General features: G+C 39.6%; 1 protein-coding gene across 6 annotated transcripts; it reads left to right on the top strand.

The window, feature by feature from the left end:
• The first annotated feature begins 293 nt into the window (after positions 1-293).
• Positions 294-15166, top strand: LOC143032179 (uncharacterized). 6 transcript variants are annotated; one of them, XM_076196648.1, is made up of 5 exons: positions 294-398; positions 1889-2000; positions 3044-3169; positions 5202-5426; positions 12048-15166. In XM_076196648.1, exons 4-5 carry the CDS (start codon positions 5208-5210, stop codon positions 13116-13118), a joined length of 1290 nt encoding a protein of 429 aa, XP_076052763.1. In that variant the 5' UTR covers positions 294-398; positions 1889-2000; positions 3044-3169; positions 5202-5207; the 3' UTR covers positions 13119-15166. The 6 variants fall into 6 exon arrangements, with proteins under 6 accessions (XP_076052763.1, XP_076052768.1, XP_076052773.1 ...); XM_076196653.1 differs by having other exon boundaries at positions 1889-2169; XM_076196658.1 differs by having other exon boundaries at positions 307-398; positions 1892-2000.
• The last annotated feature ends 10635 nt before the right edge of the window (positions 15167-25801 follow it).

Below are 25801 nucleotides of genomic sequence, written 5' to 3'. Positions count from 1 at the left end.
AGCAACTTCGCCTCCATACCCCATGAGCTAACAACTAAGTGTTCGGCCTCCTGACTTCAATGCTAAACAAATACTCATTTTTTTAGGATATAAACTGCATAACCATTGCACAGTTGTGAAAGAATGAACAGGAAAATACAACAAGTTTCTTAGACTGGTGTACCAGATGTCAAGAAATACCTACATTATTTTTTATCATATTTATTTATCATTATAACTAAATAATCAAATATACATGTGAATAAATACATTGGGAATTAACTGACAATTACAAACTTAGGTATAAATGTATGAAATTTACACAAGGTCCGTGGCTACGTGCCCCTTATCAGTGACGGTTCCCATGTTTGTCAACAAAGCCACACAGCATCAATGGGACAGAATTATCGTTTACTAAGGTAAAACAACATTTATTCGTGACTTCCCGACACCCTAAATATGCCTTTCACACTTGCAGTTCACACCCTGACCAAGAAATATAGCAACATTTATCAAAAACAATATTTCTGCCATTTACAGCTTTTCTTTCCATAACATCATTCACCCAAACGATCGTAACGTCAGGAGGAATAACCATCAAGTTCTCAAAGAAAAATCATCGGTCGCAATCGGCAATCTCTTTAAAACATTTCGATACATTGTATTTCTATTATTATTTATACACCTATGCCATTCATGAAGAATTGCACAACCATGGTGCAATCCACCGTGACAAAAACGTTACGCCGACGGAAACACGAAAAGTACCAATCCTTTAAGTTTATGTAAAGTTTGTGCGTTATACGAATTATTGAAGAAAAGACTTAACTGTGAGCCAACGGCAACCGATAGGTGAAGATGGTTACTATTTCTTTTAGTTATATTTCTGAAATTGCACACAACAGGAAAATATGGCAGAGACTAGGAAAAAGATTGCCATACAAATGAAGATAGTATTTGGATTGATATATGGCATGTATCTTTTTCTAACCTACTAGGAAGTGTAACTGTAAGTAGATATGTATTTCAAAACATCCGACTTGGAGGGAATAATTGAATTTACTTTCATATGATTTTAATTTAATATATTGTTTTGTCTAATTATCCAATGCAACCTGACCAAGCCTAACATATCATGACACTATATAATCAAGATTATTTCATATGTGAGAAATGTTCATTGTACTTATTTCTGTAATAATTTGATAATATATACATATAGGTAGATTTGATTAGTTAACAAATCGAGAAATGACAATGGTTCATGGCTTCATCAGGAATTTTGTAAAAAATTGAAACAATGATGAATCTGAAAAGTTAAATTACTTTATAATGATTATTGCTATCATTATTCTTTTTCTTTTTCTTAGGAGGAGTATTACTTTCACTTTGCATAAGAAAATGTGATTACAAGCAACATATTTTATTATGAAATTTTAAAATGTGCTATAAATGACCATGAATTTGAAATATATGAGGTACAACTTATGTTATCAGTTTCACTGTTGTGAGAAATTGACAAGAAATAGAACTATACAGAATAATAGAGATGACAAAAAAATTAACAAATAGATTTAGTATACTTAAACTAGAATTTCATCAGATATTAACACATATATTTAGTATACTTAAACTAGAATTTCATCAGATATTGAGGTGATGATAGACCATAGAGATGACAGCCCTTATGTCTATTGATGCAGCAGCCAGAACATAAGGAAAAGTACAACCAGTACAGAAGAGGTTAACAATATTTCATTATAATAAGACTTATCAAACACCATTGCAGTGATGGTGCCAAGAACAATTACAGGGCTACCTACTATCCAGACAAACTGTATATTCTGTTATCTGTCTGTACTCGCGCAGTTGCCACAATAAACAATGATACGTCTTCCTTCTTTCACAGCAGCAGACATCATAGGTGATGACCATGTGTGATCACCAAGTTCTTCATGATATGGGACAGCGTCTGTGACCTGTGCTTCCAGTTCTGTGTGTGCAGAAAGAAAATAAATAGTGTGAGTGCCAGCTACCTGGGTTTGGCTCTGATCCATATATACTGCTAGAGATAGGATGAAAAAGTAATTGAAAATCTTATCCTTCCTAGTATGGGCATTTGAAGAGGGAAGGGCAGTGATCCCTCATCCCAAGAAAATCTGTTTGCATGGCTTGATGAAGAGTAAAATGGTTTGTAACAGTTCTGTGATGTTGGAAAAACTTTGTAAACAAGTACAATATTCTAAAAAAAAAAAAAAAATAATAGAAAATAGATAAAAATGAAACTACAACTACAACAGGACAATGGGTTCCTTTACCATTTGTCCCCATATAAGAAATTCGCCCATGTGCCCTAGGTTGAGTACACAATAATGATGTGAGAGGAATTGTTAATGAGGCATGAATATCAAGCCCATGACAAAATACTAAGGCAGATGAAAGAAATTTGGTTGTATGTGGCACAAATTAGGTGAAGCAATCCAATTCTTGATTTTTTGTTAAGGCTGATGCCAAACTGTTGAATTTCAATTCAATAGTTTGGCATTGGCCTTAACAAAAAATTGTGATCCCAGAGTTTGATGAGGTTAAGCTAGTGTCTGAATTTTCTTCAGCCATGTGTAATTGCCTTTGTTTATGCCAATGCTTGGTAGTCTTGTTCAAAAAAGCCTCCCCCCCAAAGAAAAAAAAAAAAAATATATATATAATTATATATGTGTATATAATTGCAAAAACACAATTTTTTTATGAAAGCTATATTCTCTAGATATGAAAAGGAAGGCCTATTTTATCAGGAAGATTAGAGAAATATTGTGGAATATAAATTGCAGTTCATTTCATGAACATTTGACTAGAATTTGGCAAGATGAAATTCATAGCTGGCAGTACAAAGAAATATGTTATTTTACACAATGTCATACAAGATAGCTTCACTATTAGAGGGTAATGAAAAAATGCAACTACAGTCAATAAACCATAGCTTTAACAAATAACTTCATTCATATTAAGGTTCTGTTCAAAACTGTGCCAAACATTGTCTGTTCTACAATCTTGGTTTTTCCTTCAGGTTAGATTTTTGGTGATACTGAGAGTTCCAAACTGCCTGTAGCCTATATGACACCAGGAATATCAACCATTAAAGTTTGAATATTCTGACCACATCATCACTAAGCTGCGTGGTACCACATAATATGTAAGTTGTTTAACTATAGGATATTATAATTTCTTCACTAAATACATGTACCACCATTGTGCACTGATTATGATTTTACTAGTCAATCAGTCTGTTGCTCTTGGTCTCTCTTGCATAAAACCCACAGGTCTTATTTTACACGTATGGACCTAGGTTGGAATCCAGTTGCAGTGACATTGTTACTCGACTTCACAGGGTTAGCACACAAGGCAAAGGTGACAGCTCTGACTAGAGCAAGATGTCCACTGCTGTGAACCCCTCATATTGAACAACAAATGCTCACATCATACATAAACACATCCTCCCCTGTTGTTCATCATATATTTAGGGTGGACTTTTTATAATATTTAAAGAGGTTAAAGTAATAGATGATAACCAGTAACTGTGTTGGGAATTGGTTCAGTGACATGCTCTAGATGGCCCTCATCCAGATTATGCCCTTTCTCCCCCATGGTGAGCTCTCTGCGCCAGCTTTTAACTTTTCCACCTCAACTGAAGGAAGGCTGACTATAACCATGCACGGCTATGACTCATGGTTCTTGAGACCATAAGGTGAATCACCCCTCCCGCAGGCCTGTCATGCTACACGGACAGCTCTGTGGACCCTCTCACAGGAAGATGGGATATGGCTTTTACAACTGCATTATGGAGAGTGAGTGACGGAAGCTCTGCTCTTCAGATGGAGCTTGCTGCCATCTTCAAGGCAATGGACCACACTCCCTCTACTGGGCAGGGGACAGTCATGATCCACACAGACTCAAGGGTTGCAATTGATGTCATCCGGTCTGCAGAGACAATAGATGACATCTTCTTACCGACATCAATCCAGCACTTGCTGTACCTGTTGGAAGGTCTGCAACATTTCACTGGATCCTCAGTCACGTCGAGATTCCAGGGAACACTATTGTGGATAATGCTAAGCTACCAAGGCAGCAATGAGGTTCAGCATAATGATACTGCCCCGGGTACCCATGATCACATGGATCAAGGGTGCTACTATCAAGAAGGCCAGATTAATGGCCAGGGCCAACTACAGAAGCAAACTTATAATTCTGAATCAGTGTTGTGGTACTACCTCATCACTAGGTATGAGGCAGTCCACTTGCCTCTGGGTAGAAAGGCAGATTCTACCATCCACAGGATCTGCCAAGGATGTGGGTGGCAAGTGCTACATGCGGGAAGAGAATTTAGAACGCTGCAAACTCTGTAGGACCAAGGTGCAACAACCTCTCCACCGCTATGCTATTCTTGGTCACAGATTCAGCCCGCCACAGACCACAGCAGGGGTGGCATGGCACCTCACTGTCTCCCCTTCTGAGGGAACCCTCAGCTTTTTGGGGGGCACACCCTTCTCCTGGCGCCGCCTGCAGTTGAGGGATCCCCCCCTTCTCCTGGTACCGCCTGCAGTTGAGGGATCCCCCCCTCCCTCCCCTGAAATAGGGGTGCCCCCATTAATAACAGTGGCGTTGTACAAGTATTAACAGTGACATTGCATGAGCAACAAACTGTGTGTATGAACTGTTCCAGACCACCTGCAGGGTTGAGATCCAAATGGGTGCTGGACCTGCACCCCCCCCCTCAAAAAAAAAAAAAAGTAACTGCATTCCTCATCCTCCTTCTGCATAATGGTAGAAACATACACTAACAACACAGACAAGAGTTCAGTGTTTCCTCCCAAAAAGATCAATGGAAGAACCCAGGGACCTTAACTGACTACCTGTACTGTGGGAGCTAGGAGGTTTCCATTTAGTAAAACTTGAGGCAACAATTATTATTGTATTTTGTTTTACCCTTGCTGTGGATGTGCTGTGTCTTGCGACACTGCTTCTGACCCAGGGCAGTGGGCAAGGTGCAGGGATGACCCGTCATCCAGGAGGTGCTCAGATGAGAGGGAGGGTGGGAGGGGTGTGGAGTGTATTTAGGGATGAAATGGGTGTGAGTGTTTTTTATGCCTTTCCCTTTTTGGTTACCTCCCTTGAAAGGGGGAAAAAGCCTTGGTATGTATGTATGTATGTATGTTTTACCCTTTCAGCTCAACATGTTTGAATGTCCAGTCTGCCTTGAGGCCTTGAATCATGACCTGCCTCCAGTCGTCCTTCCTGACTGTGGCCACAGCCTCTGTAGTTCCTGCTCGCAACGGCTGCTTTACAACAGACTCAAAATTACCTGCCCAGTTTGCCGTAAAGATAGTTATCCCCCCAGGAATGGCAAGTTTCCAATCAACTATGCATTGCTGGAACAGAGTCCATCAAATACGGTAAGAATGTCAAACATGCTTTCGACTTGCATAAAATGGGAAATCAGGAAATTTTGAAATATCAGTCACATATGTCAGTATTTATGAACTGTGACAATCCTTACTAAAAGCTCAATGTCATCTTACTTCTTTTGATTTTATTATGTAATGAGAACTTTTCAACCCTTCAAATTTCCTCCAGGTTGTTTGTGTTTCAGGGATGGATTTATTCATAATTTGTGTGGGTTGTATATGTGTGTTGTTACTGTTATTATTTTTATTCTTATATATATTTTCATATTCTATCTATATGTGCAGGGATGACCCGTCATCCAGGAGGTGCTAAGATGGGAGGGAGGGTGGAGGGGAGGGGAGTGTATTTAGGGATGAAATGGGTGGGAATGATTTTATGACTTTTTCTTTTTGGCTACCTCCCTTGTAAGGGGAAAAAGCCACGGTATATGTATGTACCTATATGTCAGATGTATTTGATATATATATACTGTATATCTGACTATATTTGATATATATATATATATATATCTGACCCAAGGCAGTGGGTGGGATACAGGGTTAACCCATCATCCATGAGAATCTAAGATGAGAGGGGGGAAAGGGTGGTGGATGGGAGTGGAATGGGTGGAAGTAGACTTTGACTGGGTCCATCAAATATGGGAGAAAAAAACTCTTGGTATATAGACAGCGAGGCTGCTTCACTATCGGCGACTCCCAGTCCATCCCCTCATGCAGAAAAAGAGAGGACAGAGAGAAATACCATTTTATAACAACCTTGAATTTATTAACTTCTGCAACAGTAGATGATGCTAAAGAAAATATTCAGAATATTCAGCTAGAGACTGCTATTGTATTGAAGGGAGGAGAGACTGACTATATACTAAGGGTTTTTCCCCCTTATAAGGGAGGTAGCCAAGTCACATGGCACATCGTATTCCATTCCCTCCCACCCTTTTCTCCCTTTCGTCGTAGAGAATAGCTTAACTAATCTTTTTGTTTGGCAAATAATCTACAGATTTTAGTCTGTCAACTGGCATATGATTTTATGTAGCTCAGTGGTCATTGTAGTCTTTTATTTATTTAGTTTTTCTTCTTGTCCTTACCTAATAGTCAGTATTTCTATCTATGGGGACACTATCATGTCTGTTGGCCTATATACCAAGGGCTTTTTCCCCCTTAACAGGGAGGTAGCCAAGTCAAAAGGCATATACCAACTTACACTCATTTCATTCCCACCCAATCCACTCCCATCCACCACACTTTCCTCCCTCTCATCTTAGCTCCTCATGGATGATGAGTCGTCCCTGTATCCTTTATCTTATGGTTTGCTTCTCTTCTTTTTTCTTCGTACCTTTTATGTGTTTCTCTTGTCCTACTTTGCCACCAATCTGTGGGAAGTAGCCAAAGTCAAAAGGCATAATTCCCCTCCCATTTCATCCCCACATACTCCACTCCCATTCACCCCTCTCTCCCTCTTTTCTTGGCTCCATTTGGATGACTGATCATCCCAGCATTTCACCCATTGCCCTGGGTCAGAGGCAATGTGGCAAGGCACAGCACATCCATGGCAAGGCCGCTTCATTTAATTGGTGACCCCCCCACCCCCTACCCTGCCATGCCTACATACGGAAAAAGAGAAGACCGGGAGAAATCCCTTTGGGCTGCATCAAAATATCATTTACACATAACCACTCCCAACCCCCTACCCACTCCCTTCCATGCATCACAGCATCATCCATATACAACCATTCTACACTCGCCCTTATCTTCTGTCTTTTCCCTTCCTTCCGCAAAAGACATCTCCCTCTTTCTCAATGCCCCTTTTACCCCCATCCATCCACCTCATCCTCAATTATTCCCTCCTGTTCACTCCATCCACATCTGCCTTCCACACATCTTTTACTTATCTTTATCTCGTTCTTTCCATCTGTCCAAACCAACCCAATAATCTTTCATCAACCCTATCTCCCAATTCCTTTTCCATTCCTACTCTCCCCATCTCTAACTCAATCCAGCATAATAACCCTGACCATACTTCTCAAACACATTGAAACTCTTCCTCTCTTATGTTCCATGTTTCTGCCCCATACAGTGTTGTCTGCACAGTTACCTTTTCATACAGTGTCCTTTTAATATCAATTCCCAAATGTCTATTTCTCATTACACTTTTTAATCCATGGCATTTACTTGCTTCCCCCAATATACATTCTACCTCCACTCTTACCTTTTCCACCAAATGCACCCCAAGTATCTAAAGCTATCCACTTCCTCCAGCCTCTCTCCCTTAATACTCATTTCCAATATGCTGCCATCTTCTCCCCTGGTACATGTCATCACATCCGTAATGCAGTCCCACCTTTACTTCAAACCACTCACTCTCCCCATTTCCTATTCTAATACAAGCTGTACTACTGTCATAAGAGCTCTTGACTGCCCTTAACCTCTTCCATATGATGACACCTCTGTAGGTGTCATGAGATGCGAGTGGGTATACAAGGATGCCAGTGTTGACGTCTTCATTACAGTGGAACCTCGCTATTTGTAAACAATCCGTCCCAGGAGGCTGTTCGAATGGTGATTTGTATGAATGGCGAATCATTTTTTTCCCCATAAGATATAATGTAAATTGGATTAATCCATTCCAGACCCTTTTAGGCTTGGTTGTATCACTAATCTTTTTTGGACCCATGTCAAAATATGAGCTTAAGTGTGGAAAAATAGGTAGAATTGACACCAGACTTAGGAAAATTGTGTTCACTTACAGGTTAGTATCATGAAAAATACTTACATACACAAACTTTTTTTGCTGATTCTAATAGCTAATGGCTTTGCCTTCATTTTTTACATCTATGAAAAAAAATTCTCATTTGATACCTCAAATATTGTTTTTTGTATAACTTATGTATTTTTCAACCTAGAGTTTTAAAACCTGTATACAGGGGGTCACCGCAATTCGACAGGGATGGGGCGGTCTATCATCGGTCGAACCTGGGTTTTGTCGAATCATGATGCAGTTTTTCCCATAGGAATACATTGTAATTAGGGGGGATAGGGACCGACCTCCAGCCCAGACCCCCCCCCCCCAAAAAAAAAAATATTACTATGACCTCTAAAAAACACTAACTTAGACTAAATCAGTAATATTAAAGGCTTCATTTATTTCTAATTTTGTTTATTAAACACATTAAGCTGCTGTACAGTACATTTTTGGTGGTGGACGTTGTGGCCTGCAAGTCCTCCCACAGTGACAAGGCACGCTCCTGCACGAGCCCCATGCTGATCGGCATCTTGCGTTGTGTCCTGTCCTCTATCCACTTGATCAACATGTCCTCCATAGTGTCAAGACGGGAGTCCCTCGAGCCACGGAGAACAAGGGAAGTCGTGGAAGATGCTGATGCAGTGGCCTGGCGGTACTTGTCCCTGTTCATCCAAATCATTGATACTGTTGATCTCGGGACACCCATTTCCGCTGCAAAGGCAGAATGAGCCATACCTGCCTCACACTTTCTTATAAGCTCAAGCTTATCTTTGAAAGGCAGGAAAGTGTGTTTCTTAGGGGTGGGGCCGGAGGTGGATTTGCGCGGCATGGTGGAGGTGGAACAGCGGAGCATGGCTTGCCTCGACGATGGCTGGGGGAAGGGTGAGACAGATTGGTGCATTGGGAGTGGCGGCAAATTCGACCGGGTGCATGGCGCGTGAGATTTGAATGTCGAATTGTCGAGTCTGGGTGTCGAACCTTGAGGGTTGGGTATAAATTAGCTACTGTCGAATTTGCGATAATGTGAATTGCGAACGGTCAAATTGCAGTGACCCCCTGTATTTGAATTCCTTGGCTTTTTCCAATTCTAAATATATATACATATATGCAATTCTGATAATTATTAACCAAGTTATGGGTCACTGAAAACATATGACCTCACATGTGACCTCAAATTTCCTGAGGTCATATTTTTTTAACCGTTTGTCTGATTGATCTAAAAAATTCAGAAATGGATTCAGGGTCTATGATTTCCATATATACCATATTTCATCAAAATCTGAGAGATGAGGATGTTAATTATATTTGTTGTTGTTGATTTAACAGAGAATGCCCCTATACAGGCACTCCTCTAGTCCACCAGCACTCTACCCTCCCTTAGACATTAAACAACTTCACCAGCCAGTCCACTATTACAGTATCTCTCTCCTTCAGAAACCGCATGACACCCATCTAACCCAGGTGCCTTACCTGTTCTCATCATTTTCAGAGCTACTTGCACCTCATCTTTTCTCCCATCACCGTCATTTTCTTAGTGTCTCCCACTGCTACCAACAATCCCTCCCTATTGTCCTCCACATTCAGTAGCTCTAAAATACTCTGCCCATCTTCCCCTAACCACCTCCTCTTCCATTATGATCTGTCCATCTGTGCCTTTCTTCTTTACTTGACTCACCTCCCCTTCCTCACTTGATTTCTTTCCAAAGCATCTTTTTATTGGTGTCTTTTTCAACTGTGCTCCACACATAATAGTCTATGGGGTTGCAATCAGGTGAGTAGGGGGGCCAGATGTTGGGACTGGTGAAGTTGTAGAAGTTCTCAGACAGCCACTTCTGGGTTTTCTTGGAAGCGTGACAGGGAGCTGAGTCCTGCTACCACACATATGGTCTTCCTGTAGCCACCCTCTCCACCCAGTGCTTGACAACAGTGGACAGCAACTCAATATAGCCCTCTGAAGTGAGTCTGAGTCCCTCTTCAAAAATGTGGGGCGGTATGACGTGGCCTTTGCTGGAAACACACCCAAAGACCATCACAGTTTGAGGGAACTTGGTCTTCATGAAGCATGGGACTTTGTGTGGACTGTAGGTTAGCCACCTGTTCTGCGCATTGTACAACAGGTCCTGGCAGAAGTTCTTCTCATCTGAGAAGAACTAGAGCAGCCCTGGCTCAACTGGGTGTTGACCTTGTTGGGGAGTTTCTTGGGTTTCATAAGGTGCTCTTGTGCCTTGGTGGCGAGTAGTTGGCCCTTGCGCCTCTTGTATGAGGAGTAGCAAAGATCCTCATTCAGTGCTTTCTTCATGGTTGCCACTCTGACACCTGTCCCTCTCGCCAAGGTCCACATTGCCTCGCCTGAATCTTGCCACACCATTTTTTTTTTTTTTTTTTTCCGTCATGTGGATAGAGTCAGAACGTTTGCTATGATGCTTCCTGCTAGCCACTGCTTCTAAATTCTCCATCGCAATTCTCCAACTCGCATCTCATGACCTTCATGGTATTCAAGGAGCACTGAGCTGCAGCTAAGGTTTCTGAATTTTTTAATCCGGCATGAATCATAATGGTGCAGGTCACTCTCTTCTAATATTCTGGTGCTTTCCAGTCATCCATGCTCTAGCTCTCACACCCACCAATAGTACACAGAATCAGCTATCTGTTGCACTTTACTGCTATTAAATCCTTCAAATAGTTCTGAAATGACAGAAGATAAATATAAATGATTAAATTTATCCCGAACACCCTGTATCTGCAAAACCTCCCACAGTGCCTTCCTATCTACCTTGTCATAAGCCTTTTTTCAAATCAACAAAGGCCCAAAAAACAGCCTTACCCATTGCTAGCTTTCTCAAGTGTCTTACCACAAAAATCTGGTGCATGCAACCCCTACCTCACCAATTACTCCCTCTGTTCCTCCTAATCTTCTCTATCAAAATCCTCCCATAAGCCTTCCCACCCACACTCAAAAACGGATCCCTGTGAAACTACTACACTCACAGTTGTACCTTTTTCCCTTGTAAAGCAGAACTATACAGACACTGTACCCTCTTTTAGACAAACATTAAACCTCACCAGCCAGTCCACCATTCCTGTACCTCCCTATTTTTGAAGTGGTAAAGGAGATTTAAGGAAGGTAGTAGAACAGGAAGGATATTTGGGCCAAAGAAAAATTATCAGCAACTCCCCCTCCCCCCCTTTCTAGTTATAAAAGAACGATGTATACTCTTGATCCACAGTGATGTCATCAAAGTCCCTAAAATACGGATTGCATAAAACATGCTGTCATTATCTGATATGGGGTTCAGGTATGGTAACACCCCTTCCACACACTGTTGCCACACAACCCACATCTCAAACCATATTGATGTCTCCCATAGTGAAAATGTGTGTCTTGCATTCTCTCTAGTTTTTTGTCACCTTAAAAGAGACAAATTTTACACACACACGCATGCACGCACACGCACACACACACGCACACACACACACACACACACACACAAAGCAACTTTTAGCTCATGGTATATTGAGATTGTGTAAAGTGGGAGGACAAATGAAGGGTACCTGCAGCCCTGAAGTGCTGATGCTTAGTCTCCTGACTGAGGCCAAGATCTCTCTCAATTAACTTGATCTGTATTTATTATTCTTTTCCACACATGGGGAGGTGACAACTGGTGACTGCTTGTCTTTGTACCACTTTCAGCTGGTGACATAAAAATAGTCCCACATTGGTACAGCACAGATAACAGTCAAGTTTCTTTCCAGAAAAATATGTAGGAGGTTTTGAGGATCACTGGCAGCCATTGTGGAGTTGCATGTTTTTCATTTAGTGAAACAACAGGTGATTATGCAAGGCACTTAAAAATGTTTTCTCTTTACAGAACAATGAAATGGATTGGAGGAAAAAGAAGGAGGAACTTGTAAAGCTGAAAGTAGAGGTGAAAACTGAGACCGAGAATTTACAGAAAGAGAAAGAGCACTTGAGAAGGAAAAAGAATGAATTGGAGAAAGATTCCCAGAGAGTCAGAAAAGAAAAGGCGGACCTCGTCAGTTTTAGGGAGACTCTGCCACAGCTGGCCAGAGATGTGGAGCTAGAGAAAAAGGGACTTGAAGCTAAGAAGAAAGAGATTGAAAAGGAGAAAGACTTTGTTCTGAAACAGACAGCGGAAGTTAGAGAAATGGAGGAGGCTGTTCACTGTCTTGAATTGGAGCTTCAGTCATGGTGGAAGAAGATACAACTACAGAAGAGTGAGGTAACCACACTACAGCAGGAACTTCTACAGGAGAAGGAGAACCAACAGAGTCTAAGAGCTGAACTTCAGAATGAGCTTACTAATGTGTGTAGACAGAAGGTAGAGTGGGAACAACGAGTAGGAGAATTGAACACCCAGAAGATATTTGTGGAATTCCAAAAGAAGGAACTAGCAGAGAAGCAGACCAATCTCGATAAATCTCAGGAAGAAGTGGTGAATCAGATAAAGGTTCAAAAAGAAAGGGAAAGAAAAATGACAGCAGAAGAAATTGAACTTGCAAAGAAAATTTATGACATGCAGAAACTGAAGAGCAAATTAGAAGAGGAAGCCTCAAAAGTAGTCCAACAGAAGGAAGACCACCAACGGAACCTGGAGAGCAAACTGTTGAAGGAAGTGGAGAAAGCAAAATCAAGAATGGAAGAACTAGAGCAACAGCAGATAGATAACTTTGAAAGAGAGAGACAGAGTTTAGAAGAGAAACAGAAAGTTATTCAAGATCATGGTAAGCATAGGATGAAGCAAATCAACGATTTTGCTGTACGACAGAAAGAGTTAGAAGAAGACCATAATATACGCAGGAATATCAATGCTGTGCTTTTCATGTTGGTGCTAGGAAATGCCTTTGTGCCATCAATGTCTCTTATGGTACTTATAATTGCAATAGCCCTTGTTGTATTTCTCAGGTATTATGTTGCTTAAAGATCTTCAGTTGTGACCAAGATTTAAGCTTCAGTGCACACATTTAGTCTTTGTGCCATAAGGATTTCACTGGAAGCACACCAATTTAGTAAAACACAAAAGTATGTATGCAGCCATTTGTATGTGTGTTTGTGTGAATATACATACACCAAAAGACTTCCCCATTCGTTATAAGGGAGGTATACAATTTTCTCTTGAGTTATGCAAGTTTTACTTTATTTGACATTAACCACTTCAGTACCAATCAAATTTTCGTGTGCAGCATCAGCTGCCGTATGTATGATTTATCATGCTACTCTCATTATAAAATATAAAGTTACTGCTGTATTACTTGTTTTCTTTTACTCTGAGTAATACACCAAGGCTTTTTCCCCCTTACAAGGGAGGTAGCCAAAAAGGAAAAGGCATAAAATCATTCCCACCCATTCCATCCCTGAATACACTCCACACCCCTCCACCCTCCCTCTTACCTTAGCACCTCCCGGATGACGGGCTATCCCTGCACCTTGTCCACTGCCCTGGGTCAGAAGCAGTGTCGCAAGACACAGCACATCCACAGCAAGGCCGCTTCATTAAATCAGTGACCCCCCCCCTCTCTGTCCCCCCATGCATAAAGGGAGAAGAAGGGGAGAAATCCCTTCGGGCTGCGTCAAATTTTGCTCACACATACTACCTCACCCCCCATCCCCCTGCCCATTCCACCTCATGCATCAAACATCATCCATATACAACTCTGAGTAATAATAAACAGAAAACGTGATCAAACCCGTTTACAGAATCTGGGGCTAACTCATATACAACTACAAAAAATGTATATAATTGGCGCCAACACCGGCATCCATTGTTGTACTGAAGTGGTTAAGCATTTTTTTAAATTTATGCAGTTAAGGCCTACAATGTGATTCAGCAGTAATTTAAAACTCGTGTCATGCAACAGCCAGTACATTAACTGTCCTGGACAGTGTTTGAAGATAGCAACTGCTGGCAGCTTTGATAAGGTAAAGGTCATTAGTCAGAGAGGACAGTGCCTAGGAAGGGGAGAGGATTGGAGGAAGAATGATGGAAGATCACAGATGATTTTATAAAAAAAAAAAAAAAAAAATCACCATAGAAAGTTAATAAATTACTTCGGGTGACATGCTGAATATTCCCTTACTTTGTACTATAGTATGTGGCCCCTAACCATGTCGGTATGGCGACATCTACGTAGGCATTGTAAGGTGTGAGTGCGTACACGAGGATGCCAGCGTCAGCGTCTTGATTATATATATATATATATATTTTTTTTTGTAGTTGTACATGAGTTACCTCTGGATTCTGTGAACTGATTTGATCACAATTTTCTGTGTTTATTATTACTCAGAGTTAAAGAGAACAAGTAATACAGCAATGACTTTATATTTTATAATGCAAGTAATGTGATGCATCGTACATATGGCAGTCGATGCTGTGCACGAAAATCTGATTCATACTGAAGTGGTTAATAACCACTGCTTCCACACCTATTCTGCAATTTATTGACTTCATATATAATTAACTAAGCCTTATTCCAGTCTATTAGATGGCTGATGATGTCCTGGTGTGTTACACATGCATGAGTAGTATTGTTTTGAACACCACTGCAATGTTCATGAATGTGTGTTTTTAGGTCATGTGACCAATATAAGATTATGTACATTCCTCTCATAGAATCATGTAGACACCATGGTGCTATCATTGAGCACCTGAGCAAGAGTTGTAGTGGTGTGGCTGGTTCACTGTATTGGTGATGGTTGTCCATTATTTTTCCTGCCAGTCTCTGTCACTGTTTGATGACATGCCGAGAATGTCATTTAAACACATCTTGGATACATTGACATTCTTCAGTTTTTATGCGTATTCTTTAGCAACTTAGGCATATTCAAATATAAGAACTCCTTAACTTGGGGTATATAGAGAATGTAGATAAAACAGATAATGTATACTAATATAATTTATTCAACCTACTCATGCATGAGTAATCATGTGGCCGTTTCTGAATGCAGGAATGTAACCCATCAAATTACAGTCTCGTATGACAAAAACATTTGAAATATGTGATTTTGGAACACGTAACCTGTTTAGGGATTTAACTCGTGAGTTAATTGTATACATATAGAAGATTTTGGAAAGTTGGTTTTTGTTCATCCAGCTGTAATAGCATATTGTGGGAACACTTGAAAATCCTAGAAAGAAAATTAATTAATATTCTTGTGTTCAATTTGGTTTCTGTATATATATATATATATACATATATATATATATATTACATGCACACACACATTGAATATGTGTACAGACATGCTTTTCCCTCAGTTTCCTTTATGGTCAGGCCTTTTCATCCAGTGCTAGAACCAAACAAATAAGTATGGAGAGCTGACATCTGGCAACTACTCTCCTCCTATTACTCTCAGCCAGTGACCAGCATTCCCACACCAGTACAATACAGACAACACTCCAAAGTTTCTTCCCAGGGAGATCTGTGGGAGGGCCTGAAGCTGGTTGCCAGCTGCAGAGGTGCTGCAGGTTTTCCATTTAGTGGGACTTGAAGCAACATTTATTAGTATTAATGTTCTTCCACTACATTTTCAGTTTATGGGCAACCTACTTATTCTCTTATTCTTTACACTAATACGCTCTTAAACTCGAGATCTTTTCCTATTCTCTCCACTTCCCTGCACTATCTCATGGATGGGGAATTAGTCGTAAGAAAAAATATATACTGTACTGTACAGCATTTCTTTTTTCCTACCAAATATTGCCTTTTACCATCTTATATAGGTCTCAAAAATGCATCCCCCGCCAACATCTAACCTGTTAATAACACAGTGAGGTGGCTAGGTATGAAAACCTTATTAAATATGAATATAATTCATGTGTTGGTTTTTCCTTATGTGCGCTGTGTGGTAAATGTTTACCTCACAGTCCTGTCCTCAGCTCCTGTACAATTACTTGATCCTGGCTAAGTATTTATGTAGATTTATTCAATTGTGGGGTTGTCCCCGTGTGCTCAAGGTGGTGAAAATGTATTAACGAAACCACCCAGTATTATGTTCCATAGTCTGGCTAATGCCGGGGAATTTCATTGTGCAGAGGGGCAGCCCCATACTGAAAGCACTAAGCATCGCTAATGAAGTATTCATTTCCTATTGCCATCTCATGGTATTCTACCAGCTGATTTGTACCATTTCTCTCCCTTTGGAAATTAATTTCCACTCCATTTTCACATGTCCATACTGACTTTACATAGCCTTGGCCATGTAGTCCAGTTTCACCTCTTTAACCATGCTCTATTTCGAGTATACATTCAATTATTAAACATAGTAACCCCTAACACTTTCAGCTGAGTAAATACCAGTGTTTTTTCTTTACTGATTAGTAGTCAATTTCATATCATACCAATTGTTTTCTTGCAAATTCTCTATGTGGTGGTCAGTTGTGTATGTAGAATATTTTTTATATAATTTGTGGTAAAGCAATTAATCTTATCTGTTCCACATTTGATTATTTGATTATGATTTAGTGAAACAACACTGAAGAAAAACTATTTTTCTGTTGGTGACTGATTATTTGTGGTACAGTAAAACCAAGCACATTGAACCTATGTTACTAAGTTCGTTTATTGTAGAACAGTCATTTAATTTCTGTGGTACACCAATGGAATGTGATGAAATTGGCATTGGGGTATTACTGTGCACACTGTAAGTGAATAGAAATAACACTGAAGAACTATTTTTGCATAATTAGTTAATAAGTGTATGTAATGAAAATTATTGAAATCAAATCCTCACTTTTTTAAATGGTACCAGCTGTAGAGAATATGCTGTTGCATATTTCTCATCTGTTATTTGATGAAGCTTTATTGTTATTGATGAAACTTTAATTTTATTAATTTTGTTATTTGTATTTTTTCCTTCTTTTATATTGGTGTCTTAATTTGATTTGCATCTTAATTTCAATGATTGCACATTAGTGATTCTGTTGGAGAAATGCTGACCAATTATGTTCAGCTTGGGGGGGGGGGTGCCCTGACGTGTATGTCTAGAATGATGGGCCTACCCTTAAGCTGAGCAAATTGCCTGGTGTTTACATTAGCAAAACCTAGCAAATGTTCCTTGATAATGAAGAACTAATTCGTTCATTATGGTGACATATTCTTTTAGTTTGAGATAATATTAGGTAACTTTAGTCAACTATGGGGCACACATCAGGCAAAATGGTCTTGATTGGTTGAAATCCACTTTCCTAAATCTGACCCTCGACTTAAAAAAAAAAAAAATTGACTGAGGTGGATAATTATAGGAGGGGAACTTCCTTCCACGTCCACCAAACTCATCACTTTCACCCCTTCCTGCTGAAACCAAGATGAGGAAATTGGACCTCATGTATTTCCCAGCCACTAATAAGAACACAGATCTAGAAAATATGTCACCACACTGAATGGATTAATGCTTTATAGTCCATAATCTAGTTTTAGGTGTATTTTAAGAACTTGTGTATTGTGATTCCACAAGAACATAACTAGTCTGCATTGGTATCTTTAGGCTTGGCACACATCTGATCTGGTGAGGAGTTCCCTTATACTGGTTTTATTCTGGTTAATGTTTCTCCTCACAGGGTCAAGGACTATCTTGGCTAACCCTCCAGGGTGAGTCATTACTCGTAAATTTCATTCTGGCTGTGCCAGACAGTTACATTCAACTGTGAAGAACTTTTGCTCCTCAAACTCATTAGTCATTCATGTCCAGAATTCTGTGAAGTGCTGTGTCTTCTTGCATTGCCTTTGATCAGAGCAGTGGTAGGGGACAGGGATGACCCTTCATCCGCAAGGTGCTGAGATGGGAGTAGCGTTAAATGGGTTTTAATGTGCATAAAGCCGGTGTGTGCTTTGACTGTATGATATTAGGAATTCACATTTGTAATGACCAAACCACCTCTTTGAATCCCTTTTCTTTTTGTTATGCCAAGAAAATGCATAAAAAGGTATTATAACCCCTTGTCCAACAGAGGACATGCCCATGAGTACATGAGTAAACAAAAATGCGGTGGAATGAAAAACACCATACGAGGATTATATCAAAACAAGTGTAGTTCTTGATCAGGAAGAGGATACCTTCATTGTTATATCAAGTGGCAATAGCATGGCAAATACTTAAAAAGAGACTACAGGAAGTGTGTTCAAACTACCCTGCTCAGCAAGTGGCAGTCACCAAGTCCTTGTGGTTACAAGGTTAAGTGTGAAACTTGATGATAATTTCACACCAATGAGGAAAAGTGTGCGAGGTGATTAGTTACAACCAAAGCAAATACCTTTGCCCATTATGTTCACTGCCAGGGATATCTATATATCAAAAGGCTTCTTAGCTCTTATAAGGGAAGTAGCCAGCCCAGGCATACTCTCTCTCCCACACCCAATTATTTTTTCCTTTCGGAATGAAAGATCATCCCCATTCCCCTGCCCACTGCCTGGGTCACAAGCAACACAGGCAGTGGGCAGGAAATGACTGGTGCTTCTATCCTCATAGAGAATATTGCACTTAAGAGGTGGAGTCAGAGATGTTAAAGAAGAATTACGCAAACGGAGGGATAGCAGAAGTTAAAAGTGACCAGCATTCTTGAGTGGAGACTAGTTTTCAATAAAAAGAAAAAGAAAAAAAATGCTTGTGACTTGTCCAAGGGATGTCACTGAAATCCCTACAACATTGACCGCATAAAATAAAGTCAGTACCCCATAAAAGGTCACTGCCAGGACAAGTAGACTTTTCATAACTAGATAGGACAAAATGCTTAGTTAAGTGGCTGATTTGCCAACTATAAACTGTAATCAGGCTGTTGCATTAACATGCTATTTAACATAATTATTTTGATTATGATGCCATAAAGAAGGAAAAAAGACATATACTGTGATAGTGAAATGTCATTGAGAATGACTGTTCTGAGTGTGGTTTTTATATATTTCAACATGTAAATGAACTCTCACCAAATATAATGGTTTCAAGAGTTACTTATGTAGTATCCTTTACACCATTTATTGTGACAAAATTGACCGATACAAACACAATAAATCAGTAATCCTTTGTATATCTAAACTATCTGGGCCAAAGAGTGTCTGTACATTTCTGATATCAATGGTCAGGGAATACTATTAGAAGATTGAGGAGAAACAAACAGGAAGGCAAAGGGTCAGTCACCTTATGGGCCTCAAATCTCTGTATCTGAACTAACAGTGCCATGGAGCATTTATGTACTGGTGGCATTACTGGCTGGGGTAATACTATCAGAAGAGCGAGGAGAGAAAACCAGGAATGTAGTGTCACTGTCTGGCCCTTGAGTATAGTAATCCCTCCCATATTCAAACTAGGTAAATACAAGGTGGAAACCTAGAGGTCTTTGGGTCCTTCACTCAATCTTTCTTGGAATCCATCCTTTGCTGTCTCGCAGTAAACCTACAGCATTCAGGTAACCAGTAACAGACTCTAGTTGGGTCTACAAATCATGCGGGGAAGATTATATTGTGATGTTCTTAAGGGATTGCAATTGAGGTGTTCTGTGTCTTCTGTATGGTGGATGCATGTGGGACTACTTGAATCTTCCTTTCTGGGAAGAAATATTGGATTACTGTGTTTTGTGTTAGTGTGGAGCTGTTTCTGTCACTGGCTTATGGAAATCGGATGCAGCACCCCCAACTGTCATCTTTCCTTAAATATAGCATGTGGAAGGGTGGGGAAAATGCAAAATTAATGAAATATTGTGCCTAGTCTGAAAACCAAGTACCAGCCCTTCAGGGTTGCACTTCCATAGGGGGTTGACAGGTTTTGATTGGATCTGGAGCAATTTGCTTCGGTGGTTGGGCCTATTTTGTGTTCATATTTTGAAAACAGGTAGTGGCCTGAATGCAGTAATTGGTGGAATTCCCCCATAGCCCTTGGTCTGTCCAACTCAGCTGAATAAAAACGTCTGCCACATATGATCTACTAGGCTTATAACAGTCAAGATATAACTTTTCTTTCTCCCATTCAAATCGGAGGACATTTCGCTGTTCCACCACTTACCGTATTTGGAGAACAGACAACTGGTGACCACTCTCCTCGTCCCCTTCCGTCGTGGAAATAGCCCAACACTCACACAATTAGGGTACCAGTGGAACAATTTTCCCAATATTTATATGTGAAAGAGGTTGAGGATCGTTGCCGACTATCATTAGACCGGGTAGATTCATAGCTTAGCACCTATTACACATTTATGTTAGATGGAGGTTATGAAGCAATGATGGAATATTATGAATATTAAAAAATAATTGAAAACACTTCTCAAATAAGGTATAAAGTACTATAAACACTCACTTCTTAGTGATTGCATTAGCCAATTCCTATCACATTTTTTTTAACGCAGGTCGTCCGTCTGCTAAAATATCCGTTTATCAAATACTCAATGAGCATACCTGATTATAAGTAGACATTTAATTATTATAAAACTGATATTCAAATATAAATCTAGTATTATTTTCATAAATTTGTTCGAAAAAATATGTAGCCTACAATTATGGTTCTTCTTGCAGATGTAGCGCATTCCAAGCAAGATCTAAACTGAAGGTACGTTGTAAAATGTTAGTGTCTTTGCCAATTATTTCTCTCAAGTACTTCATGTTAATTATAACTAATTACCAGAAATGGTTCAACAATGTGTTAAAATGTCGTTCTTTATTGATATTTAATGCTAATGCCTGGGATTGGTTAATAGAGAGGAATTATCAAAGGTTATGTTTGATGTTACAAGTACCTTTGAAATTAACAAACCATATACCGTGCCTGTTAGATCCTCCAGCAACAATCTCAGCATACTTAACAAGTTGCAAATAATATAGATACCCAGTATTAATATGAAATAATATTAAATCGAGACATTTATTTCGTGGTGGACTTGGATCGTTGAATAAGTGGTCTAGAGCTGTACACTGTAATGTCGAGCTGTATTGTGTGTTTCCTATATTGTGAAGGACCCCGTCTCCCAAAGTACATTTTGCACAATTTGCCTTAATTACGTCAATTCCACCGGTCTGCATATGCACGGAAAATTCTATTTCTAGATATCCTTGATTTTTTTATTATTAGTTTGTGATTATGCCATCTTGAGGCTCACCAGTCACACACCAAAATAACATTTTTGTCTGGCTTGCCACTTTTTTTTTTTTTTTTTTGTCACAATGCAACAGACGAAATATTTCTAAACCACTCTTTTTTAGAAATGGTTTTGTAAACTATTCCAGTCGATTCCATCATGATGATAGTCATATATTCTGATCAAAATGCGTGTTTATGAGAGTGGACTCTATGAAATTTCCAAAGGTTACAAAGAGCATGCCAAAAGGAGACCTTTTGGTCCATAACTAGGTCGGATGCGAAAAGAATATATAAGACGCACGCAGCCATTTATCACGCATCGGCGTAACGTCATAGTAGCCAAACATTGTATCTAGGTAATAGCCCCATAGAATTGATTATTGCGTACACACTGTTTCTATTAAAAAATGACGCATAATTGAATTGAATCTGAAAGAGAGGAGTTAGACAGGGGAGTTTGTTCATTATCCGTCCAGCCATATATGTTTGAGCCCATAATACGACGCCAAACGTCAAAAATGGTTTCTATCATTTCTGCAGAACAATAGAAGGAAAGGATAAGCACAATTAAGAACGACGAAGATATCTTGAGAAATTTGTAGGAATAAAGTGAGGGAGGCGTTTATTATTTTCTCACGATATTTACAAAGGAGAGATTATACAAAGTACCTGAGTGCGACCCGATCTTCAGTGGGTAAAGGAAGTAGACCATCATCAGCATTAAGTTAGGAAGAAGTAGTTAAACAGATTCATAGAGTTAAAGCAACAAAAAACCCGGGTCCAGACGAAAATTTTTCGCGAGTGTGTTCAAAGTGTAGATCTGGAACCTGCGACCACTTAGCGGAAATCTTTAGTAAGTCGGTTGACACTGGATTCGTGCCTATTTCTTGGGTTCAACCAAAATTTGATTATATTCTAAAAAAAGTCCCTTATTCATTATGAATATAAATGACTTGGGCAATGGGATTAATAGCGATGTTAGTAAGTTTGCGGACGACACTAAAATATAACACCTCATCAGGTCAGGATACTGTAGGAAGATATTTACAAGTTCACGTGGTCGGTGAAATGGCAAGTGGATTTCAATATCTCAAAGTGCAGTGTGTTGAATAGGCTTACACAACCCATAAAACATATATACCTTAGTTAACTTTTTTTTTTTTTTTTTTTTTTTTTTTTTTTTATAGAAAATTGAGTGGTGCAAGAGACTTGGGAGTGCTAGTGAGTCCTGACCTTATATCCAGGAACCAGTGCATTAGCGCCAGGAACAGAGACAACAGAGCCTTGGATTTCATTACTAGGACGGTTGCGAATAAAATTGCGGAGACAGTTATCAAACGATTTGGCGTTAGTTAGACCCATCCTTGACTATGCAGTACAACTTTGGTCTCCGTCCTATAGAATGAATTAAATTCACTTGAATAGGTAGAGGAGAATGACCAAAATGATACATGGAGTCAGAAATTTACCGTACAACGTCAGGCTTGGGTATCTTAATCTACACTAGAAAAACGCAGAGTGCGGGGTGATATAATAGGGGTGCTCAAGTGGATTAAGGGTTTCAACAAGGGTGATGCAGACGAGGTCATTATATTAAGACAACAGGGTGGGACTCGCAGTAATGGATTTAAATTGAACAAATTTAGATTTAAGGAAATGGGCAAGAACTGGTTTACCAATGATATGGTCAACGGATGGAATTGATTTCGTAACCATGTATTGTGCGCTGGAATGATCGATTGTTTTAAGAGAAGGTTAGACAACTTTATGGATGGAGATGATAGGTGGCTATGGACATGGAACTGCCTACTGTAGGCCCTGTGGTCTCGTGCAGTCTCCTTATGTTTTTACGATGATCAGGAAATGACAACATGCCGAAGTTGACCTTGACGATGATGAAAATGGGAAGTACGACCGTAGTAGTGAAGCGGGAAGGAACAGGGTCAGGAAGAGGAAAACTAGGGAGACAGGGCAAAAAGAATAGGAAATTCTGACTGATATGTCTAGGGCAGGGGTGGGGAACCTTTTTGTGCATGAAGGCCACCTTACAATTCATCGTCCCACATAGAGGCCGACATGAACAAATTATTATTATTATTTTTTCAATTATTTTATCCCTTTTTATAATAAGTAATATACTTTTTTTAATAATAAATAATATAATTTTTTAAATAATATGTATATCAAAGGCCGCATTTGATGGCCCAGAAGGCCGCAGGTTCCCCACCTCTGGTCTAGGGATAGGCTACGCCTAAGGCGAAATTAGATCATCTTATTCTTAGTATTAACCTAATCAGTGAATGTTGTGGCCATAGGCTTAACTATGACTACTCAACCTCCCTGGCCCAGTTAGGGGGATCTAGGGGTTACCCATAAGCCTAGTGCCAGTCATGACAGTCTCAATCTCATGTCACGTAGGGATAGGCAAACAACACGTGCCATAACTTGGAAGTGTTGGGACAGTCGTATTCAGTTCCATGGTCTGTCATAGGTCCTAGGCCTACATATGCATGTGGAATGTCATTTGTGTAGGCTATCATGCACATTTTGTGAATCTGCCTATAATTATATTCCGTAAAATGTGCAGCACTAATAATAAATTAATTGGTCGTAGAGATCATGAATCCATTAAACATGCACATATTATGAAACAAACTTGACCTAACCTTTAACGAATCCATGCGCGGATTCGTTATCTGTACAGATTCACAAAATGTGCGATACATAGGTCGAGGTCTATAGCCTAGGTTATGGTATATGTTGGCCTAGTTTCGAACTGCAATGCAATTAGCAGTTCCTCACTAGCTTCAGGCGTTTGTTGAAGGCCCGACTTCGACTTTTGACCTATTTTGGGGGTCGATCCAAGGACTGACTTGGGTGCAAAGATCGTTGGGATCGCATCTGCCTTTGAACGAGGCCTTACAATTCTCGAATATTCAATTGAATAAGCCAGGTTCTTCACAAAACAGTCGGGATCAAAGTGACCCATGCAAAGTTTAGAATATGCACTTCGTACCCATAACGATCCGTAGTTTACCCGACTCTATTTACCTTCCACACCCATTCAGCCCGAGAATTGAAAAAAGCTCCGACCGCTATCTTGCCCGTTTTTACATTCGGCAGCTTCACAATAGACCATAATTATTTTCTCGCAGCTACTTAATAGATTCAATGCTTAACAATGGGGTGTGAATAGCTATGTTTGGCTAATGATACGCCACACTTCCAAAGATTCTCAAAGATAGCCAAAGGTGTGAAGGCGCTGTTTTCGAAGTGCAGACGATTTATCCAGAGTTTAGAAATAGCGTTTTGTTGCCTAAAATAAGTTTTAATACCAAAAATGTCTCGTAGGGATGGTCGACAGTGTATTTTTTTTTTTTTTTTTACATGGAGTTTTGAAAAAAAAAGTGTCTGCCCTTGTACCTTCTGACCTTTAAAAGCCTCAACCACGTTGCCTCTTTCTCTTTGATCTTCCAAAGCTGGTAGTCCCATTTTTTCGTGTCTTTCACTATATGGATTATCTTCCAGGCCTAAGATTTTATTTCATATTTGAGTCTGGGCCTGATCAGCTTTTCTGTAATATTTGATTTCTCATCACTGCTTCATGTAGTAACTTTGTCCATCGACTTATTACCTATTGTATATGTCACAGATGACCTTTTTGTTCTGGGTCCCATTTCTTAAGTCTTGTATTATTTCTCAACTTCATTCCCCCACCTCTTATCCATAAATCATATTCAGGTAGTGCTGTAGTTGGTTGCAGTCATCCTCATTTTATACTTTTCTCATGGTTTTTGTGTCATCTGTAAGTATATTGGAGTATCTTGATGTACCATTCATCATGTCATTTACGATTAGGAACATAACTACCATTTACTACTGTTCTTATGAGTATGACTTTCAGGAAGTCCTTTACCCAGTTTTGTAGGATTCTCTTCTAACCACCTTCCAGTTCATTCCCATCCTTCCAGTTCCCATGTGGGTCTTTTGTGGGGGACTTTGTCATAAAACTTTTTCCTGATGAATGGTAAATACATTCATTTCTTGAATTGCATGAATCACCCTGGAGTAGAAACTTTACCAGTTGGATAGACATGATTTACCGTTCTTGAAACCGAATTGGATGTTGGTTAGGATTTTCCTCTTTTCTAGATATCGTCCACCTATCTCTTACCTATTTTTTTTTTTTTACATAGTTTAGATATGCTGGCTAATGATACTGGTCGAGAAGTGAAGGGGCCCTCTTTGTTTCCTTCCTTGTGAATTGGGACTATGTCGTTTTTCCGTCTTGGGACACTACGTCTTCAGTAAGCATGCAATTATGTTGTGTATATTATCTGCCATTTGGTCTATACATTATTTTTGTGCTGAATTTTAAGTTCCACCTGGTCCAATTGCTTTATATCAAGTGCTTCCAGATAATTAAGTATTTCTTTTTACTTCTACAGTCATGTTTCCTAGCCAGTCAGTTCTAGATTTGCCCTCTACTTCCTCATGGTCTTTTGAGTAGTAAAAACTGATTGAAAACCAAGGCATAGGATCCCA

The sequence above is a fragment of the Oratosquilla oratoria genome, chromosome 1 (genome assembly GCF_046742065.1).
Source record: "Oratosquilla oratoria isolate Oo_2021 chromosome 1, ASM4674206v1, whole genome shotgun sequence".
Lineage (NCBI taxonomy): Eukaryota > Metazoa > Arthropoda > Malacostraca > Stomatopoda > Squillidae > Oratosquilla > Oratosquilla oratoria.
The sequence above is the reverse complement of the archived record's forward strand: the minus strand, read 5'-3'. Positions and strand labels throughout refer to the sequence as shown.